At 49.6% G+C, this 16900-nt stretch overlaps 1 protein-coding gene across 2 annotated transcripts in view; it reads left to right on the forward strand.

Annotated features, from left to right (window-relative positions):
- Positions 1–16900, forward strand: part of LOC140076657 (connector enhancer of kinase suppressor of ras 2-like) — a 170674-nt gene that overhangs the window by 85839 nt on the left and 67935 nt on the right. For both annotated transcript variants that reach the window (XM_072123280.1, XM_072123281.1), the window contains exons 3-4: positions 1481–1683; positions 3348–3435. In XM_072123280.1, the coding sequence (XP_071979381.1) occupies positions 1481–1683; positions 3348–3435 (291 nt within the window). The remainder of the gene's footprint in view (positions 1–1480; positions 1684–3347; positions 3436–16900) is intronic.

Here is a 16900-nt window from a genome sequence, read left to right on the forward strand (position 1 = left end):
TTTATTGTTGTAATGTTTTTCATTTTTATATATAAAATAAAAGATTTACAGGATGTAACTCAGGATCAGTACAGGATAAGTAATGTCATGTATGTACACAGTGACTGCGCCAGCAGCAGAATAGTGAGTGCAGCTCTGGGGTATAATACAGGATGTAACTCAGGATCAGTACAAGATAAGTAATGTCATGTATGTATACAGTGACTGCGCCAGCAGCAGAATAGTGAGTGCAGCTCTGGGGTATAATACTGGATGTACCTTAAGGATCAGTACAGGATAAGTAATGTCATGTATGTACACAGTGACTGCACCAGCAGCTGAATAGTGAGTGCAGCTCTGGAGTATAATACAGGATGTAACTCAGAATCAGTACAGGATAAGTAATGTCATGTATGTACACAGTGACTGCACCAGCAGCAGAATAGTGAGTGCAGCTCTGGGGTATAATACAGGATGTAACTCAGGATCAGTACAGGATAAGTAATGTCATGTATGTACACAGTGACTGCGCCAGCAGCAGAATAGTGAGTGCAGCTCTGGGGTATAATACAGGATGTAACTCAGGATCAGTACAGGATAAGTAATGTCATGTATGTACACAGTGACTGCACCAGCAGCAGAATAGTGAGTGCAGCTCTGGAGTATAATACAGGATGTAACTCAGGATCAGTACAGGATAAGTAATGTCATGTATGTACACAGTGACTGCACCAGCAGCAGAATAGTGAGTGCAGCTCTGGGGTATAATACAGGATGTAATCAGGGTCAGTTCCCCATCTTTCCGGTGCATGGCTCTGCCTCTATGTGTGTGGTTTGGGCATCCGGGAATCTCCGGTGTTTTCAGGATTATGGTTGCTCAGATTTTTATGAGTTTTTGATCCTTTTGCATTTTTAGGAGTTTCTGGTATAAATTGCTGAGATTGAGCGGTGAAGTGTCAGGACATGGAGATGTTATTATCAGTTTTATGTAAATTGACCAATTAAGCCGAGGTTTATTGCGCTGGCGAGAGATGAGCCACGGGTTGTGCCCAGATCTGCTGCGGGGACTGTCATGCGGCTGCACTCACTGTAATATATTCATTTCCCTTGAAACATGACTCAGGTTTCTTCAAAGCTCTTTTCCGATGATTTAGAGATATAGAGGGGTTCCCTGTTAGATCAAACTGTACTCCAGTCACATCCAGAGCTGCATTCACTATTCTGATATTACAGGATGGCTCTCCGTCTGCTTTTCCCTTGAGGTTCACCGGCATTTCAGGTGCATTTTTCCTAATTTCCCCCTCTGAAGAATTACCTGTCAAAGCTGAAGCGCTTGTTACAATGTATCAGAGTAGGAGAGTCATTGATACATTGGTAGCAGATATTTGTGTGCAGGATTTATACTGACAGCAAGCAGAGATCTTAGAAAGTGAGAACTTTGCAGCATATTTAGGTCCTTCCTTCTATGTGAAATAACAAGACTTTGCTTTTCTTGCTGCAGAATTACGGTTTGGAGACGGAGAACCTGCGGACACTCTCTCACAAACTCAACGCATCGGCCAAAAATCTGCAAAACTTCATCACGGGTAGAAGGCGGAGCGGCCATTACGATGGGAGGGCGTCCCGACGACTACCTAACGACTTCCTCACTTCTGTGGTGGATCTGATTGGTGCTGCAAAGAACCTGCTGGCCTGGCTGGACAGGTAACGCCACCTAGTGTTAGGATGGGTACACTGCACACATTCTCAGCTGACATGCTGTCAGGCTCCGCCTCCTTGCCCAATGAATCTTTAAAACTGAAAGTGGGAACGCACCCTAAAGGGTGATGCCACACATGGTGTTTTTTGTCCGTTTTTAATTAAGATAATTAGGAAAACCAGACATAAACGGATGCGTTTTTAAATACCCCATGTGTTTTTTTAACGAACTGAAAACGCCATGTGTGGTCAGGATGGGGTGGGGGCTGTGTTACACTAGGACCCCACCTGTGGTCAGGATGAGGTGGGGGCTGTGTTACACTAGGACCCCACCTGTGGTCAGGATGAGGTGGGGGCTGTGTTACACTAGGACCCCACCTGTGGTCAGGATGAGGTGGGGGCTGTGTTACACTAGGACCCCACCTGTGGTCAGGGTGAGGTGGGGGCTGTCTTACACTAGGACCCCACCTGTGGTCAGGATGGGGTGGAGGCTGTCTTACACTAGGACCCCACCTGTGGTCAGGATGAGGTGGGGGCTGTGTTACACTAGGACCCCACCTGTGGTCAGGATGAGGTGGGGGCTGTGTTACACTAGGACCCTTACCTGTGGTCAGGATGAGGTGGGGGCTGTGTTACACTAGGACCCCACCTGTGGTCAGGATGAGGTGGGGGCTGTGTTACACTAGGACCCCACCTGTGGTCAGGATGAGGTGGGGGCTGTGTTACACCTGTGGTCAGGATGAGGTGGGGGCTGTGTTACACTAGGACCCCACCTGTGGTCAGGAAGAGGTGGGGGCTGTGTTACACTAGGACCCCACCTGTGGTCAGGATGGGGTGGGGGCTGTCTTACACTAGGACCCCACCTGTGGTCAGGGTGAGGTGGGGGCTGTGTTACACCTGTGGTCAGGGTGAGGTGGGGGCTGTGTTACACCTGTGGTCAGGATGAGGTGGGGGCTGTGTTACACCTGTGGTCAGGAAGAGGTGGGGGCTGTGTTACACCTGTGGTCAGGATGAGGTGGGGGCTGTGTTACACCTGTGGTCAGGATGAGGTGGGGGCTGTGTTACACCTGTGGTCAGGATGAGGTGGGGGCTGTGTTACACCTGTGGTCAGGATGAGGTGGGGGCTGTGTTACACGTGTGGTCAGGATGAGGTGGGGGCTGTGTTACACCTGTGGTCAGGATGTGGGGGTCCCTGCTGAGTGCCATCCTGTGCAGCCCCCTCTGCAGATCACACAGCGTGTGATACATGGCTCAGCCGGAGGCACCGCGCTTGACCTGCTTCCGTCCGCTCTGATTACCGTCTCGGTGCCATTAGACGGACGCCCTTCCCACATGATTGCAGAGAGCGGATCCAGAATGTGACGTGAAGGGGAAACTGTGTCTGCTACAATGTATCAGCGCAATGAAGACAATGTAAGGGGGGTGGTTGTCACCCAGCCGTGTGTAACTCCGAAAGGCAGATGTGGTGCATCCAGTGTCATGTGTAGTAATGAGCCCCTGCCCTGGGGAAGTGTCAGTCCTCACTGCAATCTGGGCATTCTACTCCTTCATCAGGAGGCTCAGGATGAACAGATCTCTTGGTCCTTTGTAGATAGGACAGGGCTGCTAAGCCCCATCTATTCGATCACCTTGTGCCCCCACCGTGACATTTTTGTGTTTTATTTCTGTAGGTCTCCATTTGTCAGTGTAACGGAATATTCGCTGCTGAAAAATAACATTGTACAACTGTGCCTGGAGCTCACCACCATCGTGCAGCAGGTAAGAGGGGGATGGCAATATATGTGGCAGTACCATGTGACATGTGTGGCGGTACCATGTGACATGTGTGGCGTTACCATGTGACATGTGTGGCGGTACCATGTGACATGTGTGGCAGTGCCATGTGATGTGGTGGTACCATGTGTTATATGTGTGGTACCATGTGTTATACCTGTGGTAAATATGGTATATTTGGTGATACCTGTGGTATATATGGTGATATCTGTGGTATATCTGGACTGTACAATGCAGCAGGATTTAGCATCATATATGTCTCTGGAGGAAGGATGGGGTGGAGGAACTGAGTAGGATCATAGCAGGCACATATTGCATCATATAGGTGGAAGAAGGAGCCGCAGACACTGAATGTGCTGAGGAAATCTCCCACTTAAAACAACACAATAAACCTAGAAATACTCACCTCCGCTTCTCTTCATCTTGATCGCCGTGCTGTCCTTTGCTTAGCTTGACACGGTGGGATCAGCTAAAAAACAAACTTATAATTAGCAGCACCGAGCATTGGGACAAGATATCCAGAGTTCCGGGCTGCTAACAATTTATAACAATAACAATATCTCGCGTGATGTCACCTCCCTCTCCCATGCTGGGAACCTCTCACGTGATGTCACCTCCCTCTCCCATGCTGGGTGCCTCTCACGGGACGTCACCTCCCTCTCCCATGCTGGGAGCCTCTCGCGTGATGTCACCTCCCTCTCCCATGCTGGGAGCCTCTCATGTGATGTCACCTCCCTCTCCCATGCTGGGAGCCTCTTGCGTGATGTCACCTCCCTCTCCCATGTTGGGAGCCTCGCGTGTGATGTCACCTCCCTCTCCCATGTTGGGAGCCTCTCGCGTGATGTCACCTCCCTCTCCCATGTTGGGAGCCTCTCGCGTGATGTCACCTCCCTCTCCCATGCTGGGAGCCTCTCACATGATGCCACCTCCCTCTCCCATGTTGGGAGCCTCTCGTGTGATGTCACCTCCCTCTCCCATGCTGGGAGCCTCTCGTGTGATGTCACCTCCCTCTCCCATGCTGGGAGCCTCTCGCATGATGTCACCTCCCTCTCCCATGTTGGGAGCCTCTCGCGTGATGTCACCTCCCTCTCCCATGCTGGGAGCCTCTCACATGATGCCACCTCCCTCTCCCATGTTGGGAGCCTCTCGTGTGATGTCACCTCCCTCTCCCATGCTGGGAGCCTCTCGTGTGATGTCACCTCCCTCTCCCATGCTGGGAGCCTCTCGTGTGATGTCACCTCCCTCTCCCATGCTGGGAGCCTCTTGCGTGATGTCACCTCCCTCTCCCATGTTGGGAGCCTCTCGTGTGATGTCACCTCCCTCTCCCATGCTGGGAGCCTCTCATGTGATGTCACCTCCCTCTCCCATGCTGGGAGCCTCTCGTGTGATGTCACCTCCCTCTCCCATGCTGGAAGCCTCTCATGTGACGTCACCTCCCTCTCCCATGCTGGGAGCCTCTCGTGTGATGTCACCTCCCTCTCCCATGCTGGGCGCCTCTCGTGTGATGTCACCTCCCTCTCCCATGCTGGGAGCCTCTCATGTGATGTCACCTCCCTCTCCCATGCTGGGCGCCTCTCGTGTGATGTCACCTCCCTCTCCCATGCTGGGAGCCTCTCGTGTGATGTCACCTCCCTCTCCCATGCTGAGAGCCTCTCGTGTGACGTCACCGCCCTCTCCCATGCTAGGAACCTCTCGTGTGACGTCACCTCCCTCTCCCATGCTGGGAGCCTCTCGTGTGATGTCACCTCCCTCTCCCATGTTGGGAGCCTCTCGTGTGATGTCACCTCCCTCTCCCATGCTGGGAGCCTCTCGCGTGATGTCACCTCCCTCTCCCATGCTGGGAGCCTCTCGTGTGATGTCACCTCCCTCTCCCATGCTGGGAGCCTCTCGTGTGATGTCACCTCCCTCTCCCATGCTGGGAGCCTCTCATGTGATGTCACCTCCCTCTCCCATGCTGGGAACCTCTCGTGTGATGTCACCTCCCTCTCCCATGCTGGGAGCCTCTCATGTGATGTCACCCCCCTCTCCCATGCTGGGAACCTCTCGTGTGATGTCACCCCCCTCTCCCATGCTGGGAGCCTCTTGCGTGATGTCACCTCCCTCTCCCATGTTGGGAGCCTCTCGCGTGATGTCACCTCCCTCTCCCATGCTGGGAGCCTCTCATGTGATGTCACCTCCCTCTCCCATGCTGGGAGCCTCTCGTGTGATGTCACCTCCCTCTCCCATGCTAGGAACCTCTCGTGTGATGTCACCTCCCTCTCCCATGCTGGGAGCCTCTCATGTGATGTCACCTCCCTCTCCCATGTTGGGAGCCTCTCGTGTGATGTCACCTCTCTCTCCCATGTTGGGAGCCTCTCGTGTGATGTCACCTCCCTCTCCCATGCTGGGAGCCTCTCGTGTGATGTCACCTCCCTCTCCCATGCTGGGAGCCTCTCGTGTGATGTCACCCCCCTCTCCCATGCTGGGAGCCTCTTGCGTGATGTCACCTCCCTCTCCCATGCTGGGAGCCTCTCGTGTGATGTCACCTCCCTCTCCCATGTTGGGAGCCTCTCGTGTGATGTCACCTCCCTCTCCCATGCTGGGAGCCTCTCGTGTGATGTCACCTCCCTCTCCCATGCTGGGAGCCTCTTGCGTGATGTCACCTCCCTCTCCCATGCTGGGAGCCTCTCGTGTGATGTCACCTCCCTCTCCCATGTTGGGAGCCTCTCGTGTGATGTCACCTCCCTCTCCCATGCTGGGAGCCTCTCGCGTGACGTCACCTCCCTCTCCCATGCTGGGAGCCTCTCGTGTGATGTCACCTCCCTCTCCCATGTTGGGAGCCTCTCGTGTGATGTCACCTCCCTCTCCCATGTTGGGAGCCTCTCGTGTGATGTCACCTCCCTCTCCCATGCTGGGAGCCTCTCGTGTGATGTCACCTCCCTCTCCCATGTTGGGAACCTCTCGTGTGATGTCACCTCCCTCTCCCATGTTGGGAGCCTCTCGCGTGACGTCACCTCCCTCTCCCATGCTGGGAGCATCTCAACAGATTTGGCACAAAAACCAGAGAGCAAATACAAAATAGAAAATGCAAAATGGAAAGAAAAAAATGCTAATAAAAAGATACATCCGCCCCTATTTTCCATGGTGGGAGAGGGAAAGATTCCAGGTTGAAGATCCAGTTTCTGATCCGCAGCTGCAGGCACACAGGGAGACTTGTAGTCCATTGCTGATCCAGGACATCACTGAAAATCCATATGTTTCTGCTTATAGCTGCTTGTCTCTGAGTGTGTGCCTGTTTATTATAGACTATATAGAAGCTTGTGATATGCACAGGGTCTCCTCACCTCCACACTGTCACTGTATAGACCCTCTTACACAAGATAAAGAGATGAAACAATTGTCTCCTCCATGGATATATGAAGCTCTGCTTGGGGGAGAAGGGTATAAGGCCTTGAGGACCTTCAACAGGTCCTTTCACTTTTATAATCTACTGGTGTAGTCATATATCAGGATCTCAGCGCTGGACCGATCTGCTGACACTTGTGACCTAGTGATGGAGAGATTGGCCATGGCAGATGGAAGGGCAGATGCACCCGATACTGGAGTCTACTCCATGATACCGCACTATCCCTGCCCGAATAGCGGGTGGTGAGAATCACTACCTGGGGAGATGGGGGCTCAGCGCCAGCTCTTCATGGCGCCTTTCATCCTCCCTCTGTCTGCGCAGCTACAACGCCATTTAATTAGTCAGGTCGGTTTTGCCCCTGGCGGTTCTCAAATGCGTTCACCCGCCTTTAAAGAGCGCGTCCCGTCTTCTGGCTCTCGTTGCGTGTTAACTCTTCTGTCCAATTTGGCTTCAGATTTTAATATAATGGAAGATGAAGATTAACACAGAGAACAGATCAAATACAGGATAAAAGAGAGGAGGCGACAAAGAAACGTGTGAGACGAGTAGTGCCGCCATGAAGGACGTGATAGAGGAGTGGGATATCCTCTGACACATTGTAACGATTCACCCTACAGCCAGAAATACTGACTAATAATTTACAGGACAAGAGAAATCATAGAAGAAAGGACAAAACATCTAATATATATCCCCAAAAAATCTCCTATCTATCTATCTATTTATCTATCTCATATCTATCTATCTATCTATCTATCTCATATATATCTATCTCCTATCTATCTATCTATCTATCTATCTATCTATCTATCTATATCTATCTCATATCTATCTATCTATCTATCTATCTCATATCTATCTATCTATCTATCTATCTATCTATCTATCTATCTATCTATCTATCTATCCATCTCATATCTATCTATCTCATATCTATCTATCTATCTATCTATCTCATATCTATCTATCTATCTATCTATATCTATCTATCTCATATCTATCTATCTCATATCTGTCTATCTCATATCTATCTATCTATCTATCTATCTATCTTTTTCCTATCTGTCTATCTATCTCTATCTTGTCTATCTCTCATATAACAGTCCTCGCCTCTTACATCCTCCATTGTCTTCTTATTAGTAGCGATGTCTTTTCTGATTTCTCAGCATCCAGAATCGATAGGACATTAGAGCCATCAGTTAGCAGGTTCTTCCTGACAGATCCGCGCTCGGCTCTGTCCACATTACTGGTCTGGAGCCGTCATCTCCGCTGCTGCCGTGTGAAATTTATCTGACAGATATATTAAGAAGATTAAGGACATCTCTTCCTAAAGCACAAGTCACAACCAATCAGAACACATGGCAGGGGGAGCGTATACGAGATATAATACACTGCACCAGTATATAGACAGAGTGATAGAAAAGTAGGACATATGGACTTATATATAGGATCTAATAGGACTGTAAGAGATGTGGATCTGTAGAATAGTCTCCTAAGGAGCTGGTTCTGTACTGTAAGAGATGTGGATCTGTAGAATAGTCTCCTCAGGAGCTGGTTCTGTACTGTAAGAGATGTGGTTCTGTAGAATAGTCTCCTCAGGAGCTGGTTCTGTACTGTAAGAGATGTGGATCTGTAGAATAGTCTCCTCAGGAGCTGGTTCTGTACTGTAAGAGATGTGGATCTGTAGAATAGTCTCCTCAGGAGCTGGTTCTGTACTGTAATTGATGTGGATCTGTAGAATAGTCTCCTCAGGAGCTGGTTCTGTACTGTAAGAGATGTGGATCTGTAGAATAGTCTCCTCAGGAGCTGGTTCTGTACTGTAAGAGATGTGGATCTGTAGAATAGTCTCCTCAGGTGCTGGTTCTGTACTGTAAGAGATGTGGATCTGTAGAATAGTCTCCTCAGGAGCTGGTTCTGTACTGTAAGAGATGGGATTCTGTAGAATAGTCTCCTCAGGAGCTGGTTCTGTACTGTAAGAGATGTGGATCTGTAGAATAGTCTCCTCAGGAGCTGGTTCTGTACTGTAAGAGATGTGGATCTGTAGAATAATCTCCTCAGGAGCTGGTTCTGTACTGTAAGAGTTCTGGATCTGTAGAATAGTCTCAGGAGCTTATCCCCATGCTGTGCGGTCAGTTAGGGACATAGTTCAGCACCTTGGAGAGCGCAGGTTCTGTTCCTTGTAGGATTCTCTCCCTTTCTCCATCTCTCTCTTGTTTTTCTCTGTAAGTCTCGCTGCCTTGGTAATTGCTCACATTTTTGAAGCATTCTAGTCCAGAATTGTATTTATGAAGTGTTTGCACCAGTATTGTGTTGTGGCTTCTCTATTCATGCTCTGACACAATCCTGGGCACAGAATGGGGCATTACCATGCGGATTCGCAGAGGGCGCCACATTTATGTCGGAAGTTTATCATCATTGGGGCTCATTTACTTACGCGGTCCAGTCGTGATCCCGCGGTGCGTTGTCCGATGTGGATTCGGGTTCTGCCGGGATTCACTAAGGTCATGCGCCCAATATCCTGCATGTGTCGCTGCTGCGCCGAGGTCCGCCGGAGTTCACCTTCTTCTTCCTGGTGCATGTGAGTGCTTGATCTTGCAACACAATTAGTTTTTAAATTCCGTTTTTTTTCCAAATCCATCGGGTTGTCCGACAGCGTTCGGACCTTTAGTAAATGAGCCCCAATGTGTCAAACTGGGGGGTTAAACTGGTACAGTCAGTTTATGTAGAAGACCACGCTCAATGCTTCATTTCTGTGGCGGATGCCACACATTAGTGAGGAAAACACGTAGTGCAATAATAAATGTATGTCAATGTCTCTTTCTCTTCTTTTTCTTTCTCTGCCTTTCTCTGTCACTTGTTTAATCTTTGCTTATCTCTTCCTTCCTCTTTCTCTCTGTCTCTTTTCTTCTTTGTGTCTTAGTCTCTCTCTGTCTTTCAGCTTATTTTTGCCTGTCTCTCACTTTATCTTAGTTTCTTTCTCTGTCTGTATGTTTCATTGTCTCAGTCTCTCTCGGACTCGGTCAGTCTCTCTCGGACTCGGCCAGTCTCTCTCGGACTCGGCCAGTCTCTCTCGGACTCGGCCAGTCTCTCTCGGACTCGGTCTGTCTCTCTCGGACTCGGTCTGTCTCTCTCGGACTCGGTCTGTCTCTCTCGGACTCGGTCTGTCTCTCTCGGACTCGGTCTGTCTCTTCAGTGTTCTCTGACCTCTTTCTTCCCCCCTAATTAAGTGACGCTTTATGTGTCTGTCACGGAGCTGACATTTCGCTCTTCTGTGTCAGAGAGAACGGCAGATAATGACAGGATCAGCGTCTCACTGCAGTATAAATAACACAAGGAGCGTCCAAAAGACCCAGCACCACCAGGATGTGAGAGTGCGCTCCACTCAAACAGAGAATGTTGCACTTGTACTGTACTTGTCATATGGAGTGAAAGCCCCTGTCATCAGGGGGCAACAACCATTTTACAGTATAGACCCCATAGTGTGACCCCTCTTACAGTATAGACTCCATAGTGTGACCCCCATTACAGTATAGACCCCATAGTGTGTCCCCTCTTACAGTATAGACTCCATAGCGTGACCTCTTACAGTATAGACCCCATAGTGTGTCCCCTCTTACAGTATAGACCCCATAGTGTGACCCCTCTTACAGTATGGACCCCATAGTGTGACCCCTCTTACAGTATAGACCCCATAGTGTGACCCCTCTTACAGTATGGACCCCATAGTGTGTCCCCTCTTACAGTATAGACTCCATAGTGTGACCCCTCTTACAGTATAGACCCCATAGTGTGGCCCCTCTTACAGTATGGACCCCATAGTGTGTCCCCTCTTACAGTATGGACCCCATAGTGTGTCCCCTCTTACAGTATAGACCCCATAGTGTGACCCCTCTTACAGTATAGACTCCATAGTGTGACCCCTCTTACAGTATAGACCCCATAGTGTGACCCCTCTTACAGTATAGACCCCATAGTGTGACCTCTTTTACAGTATAGACCCCATAGTGTGACCTCTTACAGTATAGACCCCATAGTGTGGCCCCTCTTACAGTATAGACCCCATAGTGTGACCTCACTTACAGTATAGACTCCATAGTGTGACCCCTCATACAGTATAGACTCCATAGTGTGACCCCTCTTACAGTATAGACTCCATAGTGTGACCCCTCTTACAGTATAGACTCCATAGTGTGGCCCCTCTTACAGTATAAACTCCATAGTGTGACCCCCATTACAGTATAGACCCCATAGTGTGACCCCCTCTTACAGTATAGGCCCCATAGTGTGACCTCTTACAGTATAGTCTCCATAGTGTGTCCCCTCTTACAGTATAGACCCCATAGTGTGACCTCTCTTACAGTATAGACCCCATAGTGTGACCTCTCTTACAGTATTGACTCCATAGTGTGACCCCTCTTACAGTATAGACTCCATAGTGTGACCTCTTTTACAGTATAGACTCCATAGTGTGACCCCTCTTACAGTATAGACCCCATAGTGTGACCTCTTTTACAGTATAGACTCCATAGTGTGACCTCTCTTACAGTATAGACTACATAGTGTGACCTCACTTACAGTATAGACCCCATAGTGTGACCTCACTTACAGTATAGACTCCATAGTGTGACCTCACTTACAGTATAGACTCCATAGTGTGACCCCTCTTACAGTATAGACCCCATAGTGTGACCTCACTTACAGTATAGACCCCATAGTGTGACCCCCATTACAGTATAGACCCCATAGTGTGACCCCCATTACAGTATAGACCCCATAGTGTGACCCCCATTACAGTATAGACCCCATAGTGTGACCCCTCTTACAGTATAGACTCCATAGTGTGACCCCTCTTACAGTATAGACTCCATAGTGTGACCCCTCTTACAGTATAGACTCCATAGTGTGACCCCTCTTACAGTATAAACTCCATAGTGTGTCCCCTCTTACAGTATAGACCCCATAGTGTGACCCCCATTACAGTATAGACCCCATAGTGTGGCCCCTCTTAAAACTCATGGACCCTAAGGGGCAGAGACCCTCCTTCCTGGAATTTCTGGGATTTCATGAAGACTTGCGGCGCCTCTGACAGCGGAAAGTTCCCTCGTAGAATTCATTTCTACATTCATCTCATTACAAATGGACGCGGCTTTCATCTTTACTACAAGCAGACAGAATTAGGAGAGCAGAAAATCTGTTTGTTTGGCAGTGAAGCTCCATTACATTCTCTGCCTGAGAGGCCTCCGCTGCACAGGTATTAAAGGGGAACATCGTCTTCATTTGTCTTCAGTTGGAGAGAAGTACAAAAAGAACAGGGTAACGCACCTAAACTACTGAGAAACTGATCCTGAGTTACATCCTGCAATATATTCACTTATAGCTGCACTCCCTATTCTGCTGCTGGTGCAGTCACTGTACATACATGACATTACTTATCCTGTACTGATCCTGAGTTACACCCTGTATTATACCCCAGAGCTGCACTCACTATTCTGCTGCTGGTGCAGTCACTGTGTACATACATGACATTACTTATCCTGTACTGACCCTGAGTTACATCCTGTATTATACTCCAGAGCTGCACTCACTATTCTGCTGCTGGTGCAGTCACTGTGTACATACATGACATTACTTATCCTGTACTGATCCTGAGTTACATCCTGTATTATACCCCAGAGCTGCACTCACTATTCCGCTGCTGGTGCAGTCACTGTGTACATACATGACATTACTTATCCTGTACTGATCCTGAGTTACATCCTGTATTATACTCCAGAGCTGCACTCACTATCCTGCTGCTGGTGCATTCACTGTGTACATACATGACATTACTTATCCTGTACTCATCCTGAGTTACATCCTGTATTATACCCCAGAGCTGCACTCACTATTCTGCTGCTGGTGCAGTCACTGTGTACATACATGACATTACTTATCCTGTACTGATCCTGAGTAACATCCTGTATTATACTCCAGAGCTGCACTCACTATTCTGCTGCTGGTGCAGTCACTGTGTACATACATGACATTACTTATCCTGTACTGATCCTGAGTTACATCCTGTAGATCTTTTATTTTATATAAAAGTAAAAAAACATAACAATACAAACAAAACATAATATACACTATACACAATATCTTACCTGCTGGTCCAGCCACATTCACACCTAGTAAAAACAATAACTTAAAATACACCGAAATGAACACCAATTACCACAACCCCCACCCAACCGATTATCACAACCTAAACCAAACCAATAAACAATAAGACGAGCCACACCCACAAATAAACATAAATGACTATAAATTAGCATAAACCCACCCCACACCCTCTAATAACAAACCACCCCACACAGATCACATCCCACACCCATTTTTTTTTTTTTTTAAATATATAATAACAAACACATAATACACACAACACTACACTGCACTAGATCCCTCGCCCGCACCCTCCCCTTCCCCCCAGACACTGGTCTAACGTCCAAAGTTTGCGTTAAGTAGTCCAGACCAGTGTCCAAGGTCAGTCATAAATCCCAAAATCCCACCACCATCACCCCCCTCCCAACCTAACGCTATGTCCCAAACCCCACTATATACAATATATACAGTATTTACAACATAACAAAGAAAACAGAATACAAATAAAACCTGAACAACATCAATCAAAACCACATAAAGCCCAGGTTCGGTGCCTGCAAGCCGCTACATCTCTATATGCCCAGAACACAAAACAAAAATCTACAGTGCAGCATCAGCCCAACACCAGGAGAGGAGATGACAGACTAAGGGACACTAAAGGAGAACCCCCTCCAAAGGAGAGAGGCCCTCCCCGTGCCCAGCCTCTCATACTCCAGAGAGCGCACCTTCACCAGGTCACCCAGAATGTTCCTAACCACCTCATCCACCGGGAGGATTTTACGCTGCGTCGATACTAAACACCGTGCGTTCCACGTGTGGTACCTGACCACTAGACTGACTAGGAATAACGTGCAGCGGTCCCGGCCACCCAGGCCTCTGAATGCTCCATAGGCCCACTCTGCATAGGAGAGACCGGCCAACCCGGGCCAATGGATGGAAGCGCCCACCCGGTTGTACACCTCTGTGTTAAAGGGGCACTGAAGCAGGAAGTGGTCCATGCTCTCCAGCAGGCCACCGCACTCCTCCCGGGGACAACCCCTTTCCTCAGAGCTCCTACACTTCAGATTGTCCCTCACACACAGCTTTCCATGGAAGCAGCGCCAAGTCACGTCCCAAAACTTCAAGGGGATCCTGATGGAATTCAAAAGACCTAAACCCACCCCCAGATCCCGACTTGGGCAATCCCTGAGGGCCAGAGGCTTCTGGAAATGGGTCAACAGAACCCTCTTGTCAAGGACTTTCCTCGACATGGTCCTGATCTCCCACATTCCCAGACCCCACCGGCGAATCACCTTCAGAACCGGGGTAGCGTAAGCCGGAAGATGCCCATGTGGTGTACGGAGATCCTTCACTTGCCCTCCTGTCTCCCATTCCTGGAAGAAAGGCCGAAACCATCCCCTGCAGGAGTATACCCACGGAGGAGCCCTCTCTTTCCAGAGGTTTGCAACATTGATCTTAAGAAAGGTATTCACTAGGAACACCACAGGGTTGACCATACACAACCCTCCTTGTCTCCTCGTGCGGTAAGTAACCTCCCTCTTGATTAGGTTCAGCCTATTCCCCCATAACAGCTGGAAGAACAGACTGTAGACCCGAGTCCAGAGGGGTTCTGGCAACATGCACACACTGCCCAGATATATCAGCAATGGGAGCAGGTAGGTTTTGATCAGATTAACCCTTTCTCTGAGGGTCAAAGACCAACCCTTCCACTGGTCCACCTTCTGAGCGGCGATCTTAAGCCTGCCGTCCCAGTTTTGCATGGGGTAATCCCCCTGGCCAAATTCGATGCCTAGAACTTTGGCAGAGTCCTGGGGCCCTGGAAGAGTGTCCGGGAGATCAAAGCCTGGACCTCCCTCTCCCAGCCAGAGACTCTCACACTTATCCCGGTTGATCTTGGACCCAGAAACCTCTGAGTAGCGGTCAACCTCTGACATCACCCACTGCGCCTCCCCTCCCGAGGACACGAAAACGGTGACATCATCAGCATACGCTACCACCCTTAGAGTGGCTTCCGGTGCTGCCCGATCCATCCCGACTCCCACCAACGGCCCACGATCAACCCTCCTAAGGAATGGGTCAATCGCGAACACGTATAAAAGTGGGCTTAGAGGACAACCCTGGCGAACACCAGACCCGACCTCAAAAGAGCGGCCAATCCAGCCGTTCACAAGCGGGAAACTCTCTGCCCCTGCGTACAAAACTTTCAGCCAATTGACAAACCCACCCGGCAGGCCATACCTCAGAAGGACAGACCAGAGGTACTCGTGGTTAACCCGATCAAACGCTTTTGCCTGATCCAAGGACAGCAAGTACCCCTTCCAGTTACCAGCCCTGCCCTGCTCCACTGCCTCCCGGACACAAAGCACAGCACTAAATGTACTGCGGCCTGGAACAGAGCAGTGCTGGGTCCCCGAAAGGAGCCGGGGCGCAAACTGCACCAGCCGATTAAACAGCACCTTTGCCAAAACCTTTCTGTCCGCATTGAGAAGCGCTATGGGACGCCAGTTCTCAACACGAGATCGGTCCTTACCCTTTGACAGGATGATCAGGGCAGACCTCCTCATTGACTTCGGCAGAACGCCCGAGGAAAGACACTCATTGAATACCTCAGTCAAGAGGGGAACCAAGGCGTCCTTAAAGGTCTTATAAAACTCGGATGTTAAGCCATCCGGACCTGGCGATTTCTTGAGGGCGAGCCCTTCAATCGCCCGGCTGACTTCCTCTTCCCTGATCATCTCTGTCAAAACATCAAGAGAAGGGTCTACTCCTGGCTCAGGGACAGTTTCAGCCAGGAAAGCCGACATCACATCCCGATCTAGATCCTTCCTGCCCAAGAGGTGCGAGTAGAAGGATCTGACGACCTCCAGAATCCCTGATCTGGACCTTTTCAGGGATCCCGTACTATCAACCAGTCCCGTGACAACTTTACCATTCACTGACATCTTGCAGTTTCTGTAAGGGTCGGGCGAGCGGTATTTCCCGTAATCCCTCTCAAAAACCAAAGATGCGTGTCTATCGTACTGACACCTCTTCAGCAAGGACTTCACTCTGGAGATGTCCTCACGACTACCTCCAGTCGAGACGAGATGCTCGAGTTTCCTCCTCAGGCCCTGATACAGGCGGTACCTGTCCAGGCTCCTGAGGCTCGAGAGCTGGCGGAAGAATCTCGCCACCCTTTTCTTGAGCATCTCCCACCACTCTGACTTACTGCTACAAAGGCCCAGCAATGGTACCTGGCTCTGAAGAAAGTCCTCAAAGGATTGTCTGATCTCCGCTTCCTCCAGGAGAGACGAATTGAGCTTCCAGTAGCCTCTTCCCATCCGGGGGGTCTCTGTAACATTCAGAGAAAACAAAATTAAACAGTGGTCGGAGAACTCCACCTCAACAACGGACACTGCTGAAGAAATGGCTTCCTCCTTTAAATAAAACCTGTCTATTCTAGACCTGCAGCTACCCCTATAATAGGTGAACCCCGCGTGGCCTGGGGTGTGCCGGATGTGGACATCCACCAGGCGAGCCTCACTGGCTATGCTATTAAGAGCGACGCTATCATAAGTCAGCTTGTCTCTGGAACCTCCCCTATCCTGGGACCTCGTGACAGCATTGAAGTCCCCTCCAAAGACCACCTGCCGACTTGTAAAAAGGTAGGGCTTGATCCTCATAAAGAGACACTTCCTGTCCCACTTGGACTGGGGACCATAGATGTTAATTAGGCGAAGTTCTTGTCCCTTCATGAGGACATCCAGGATCAGGCACCTCCCCATTTCCAACTCAATAACTCGTCGGCATTCTACCGGTGCGGTAAAAAGGACCGCCACTCCGCTATACGGCTCGGCCGCAAGAGACCAATAGGAAGGCCCGTTTCTCCATTCCCTCTTAGCTTTAAACACGGCCGCCAAATCTGGCAGCCTGGTCTCCTGCAAAAATAAA

Source organism: Engystomops pustulosus, chromosome 9, assembly GCF_040894005.1.
Source record: "Engystomops pustulosus chromosome 9, aEngPut4.maternal, whole genome shotgun sequence".
Classification (NCBI taxonomy): Eukaryota; Metazoa; Chordata; class Amphibia; order Anura; family Leptodactylidae; genus Engystomops; species Engystomops pustulosus.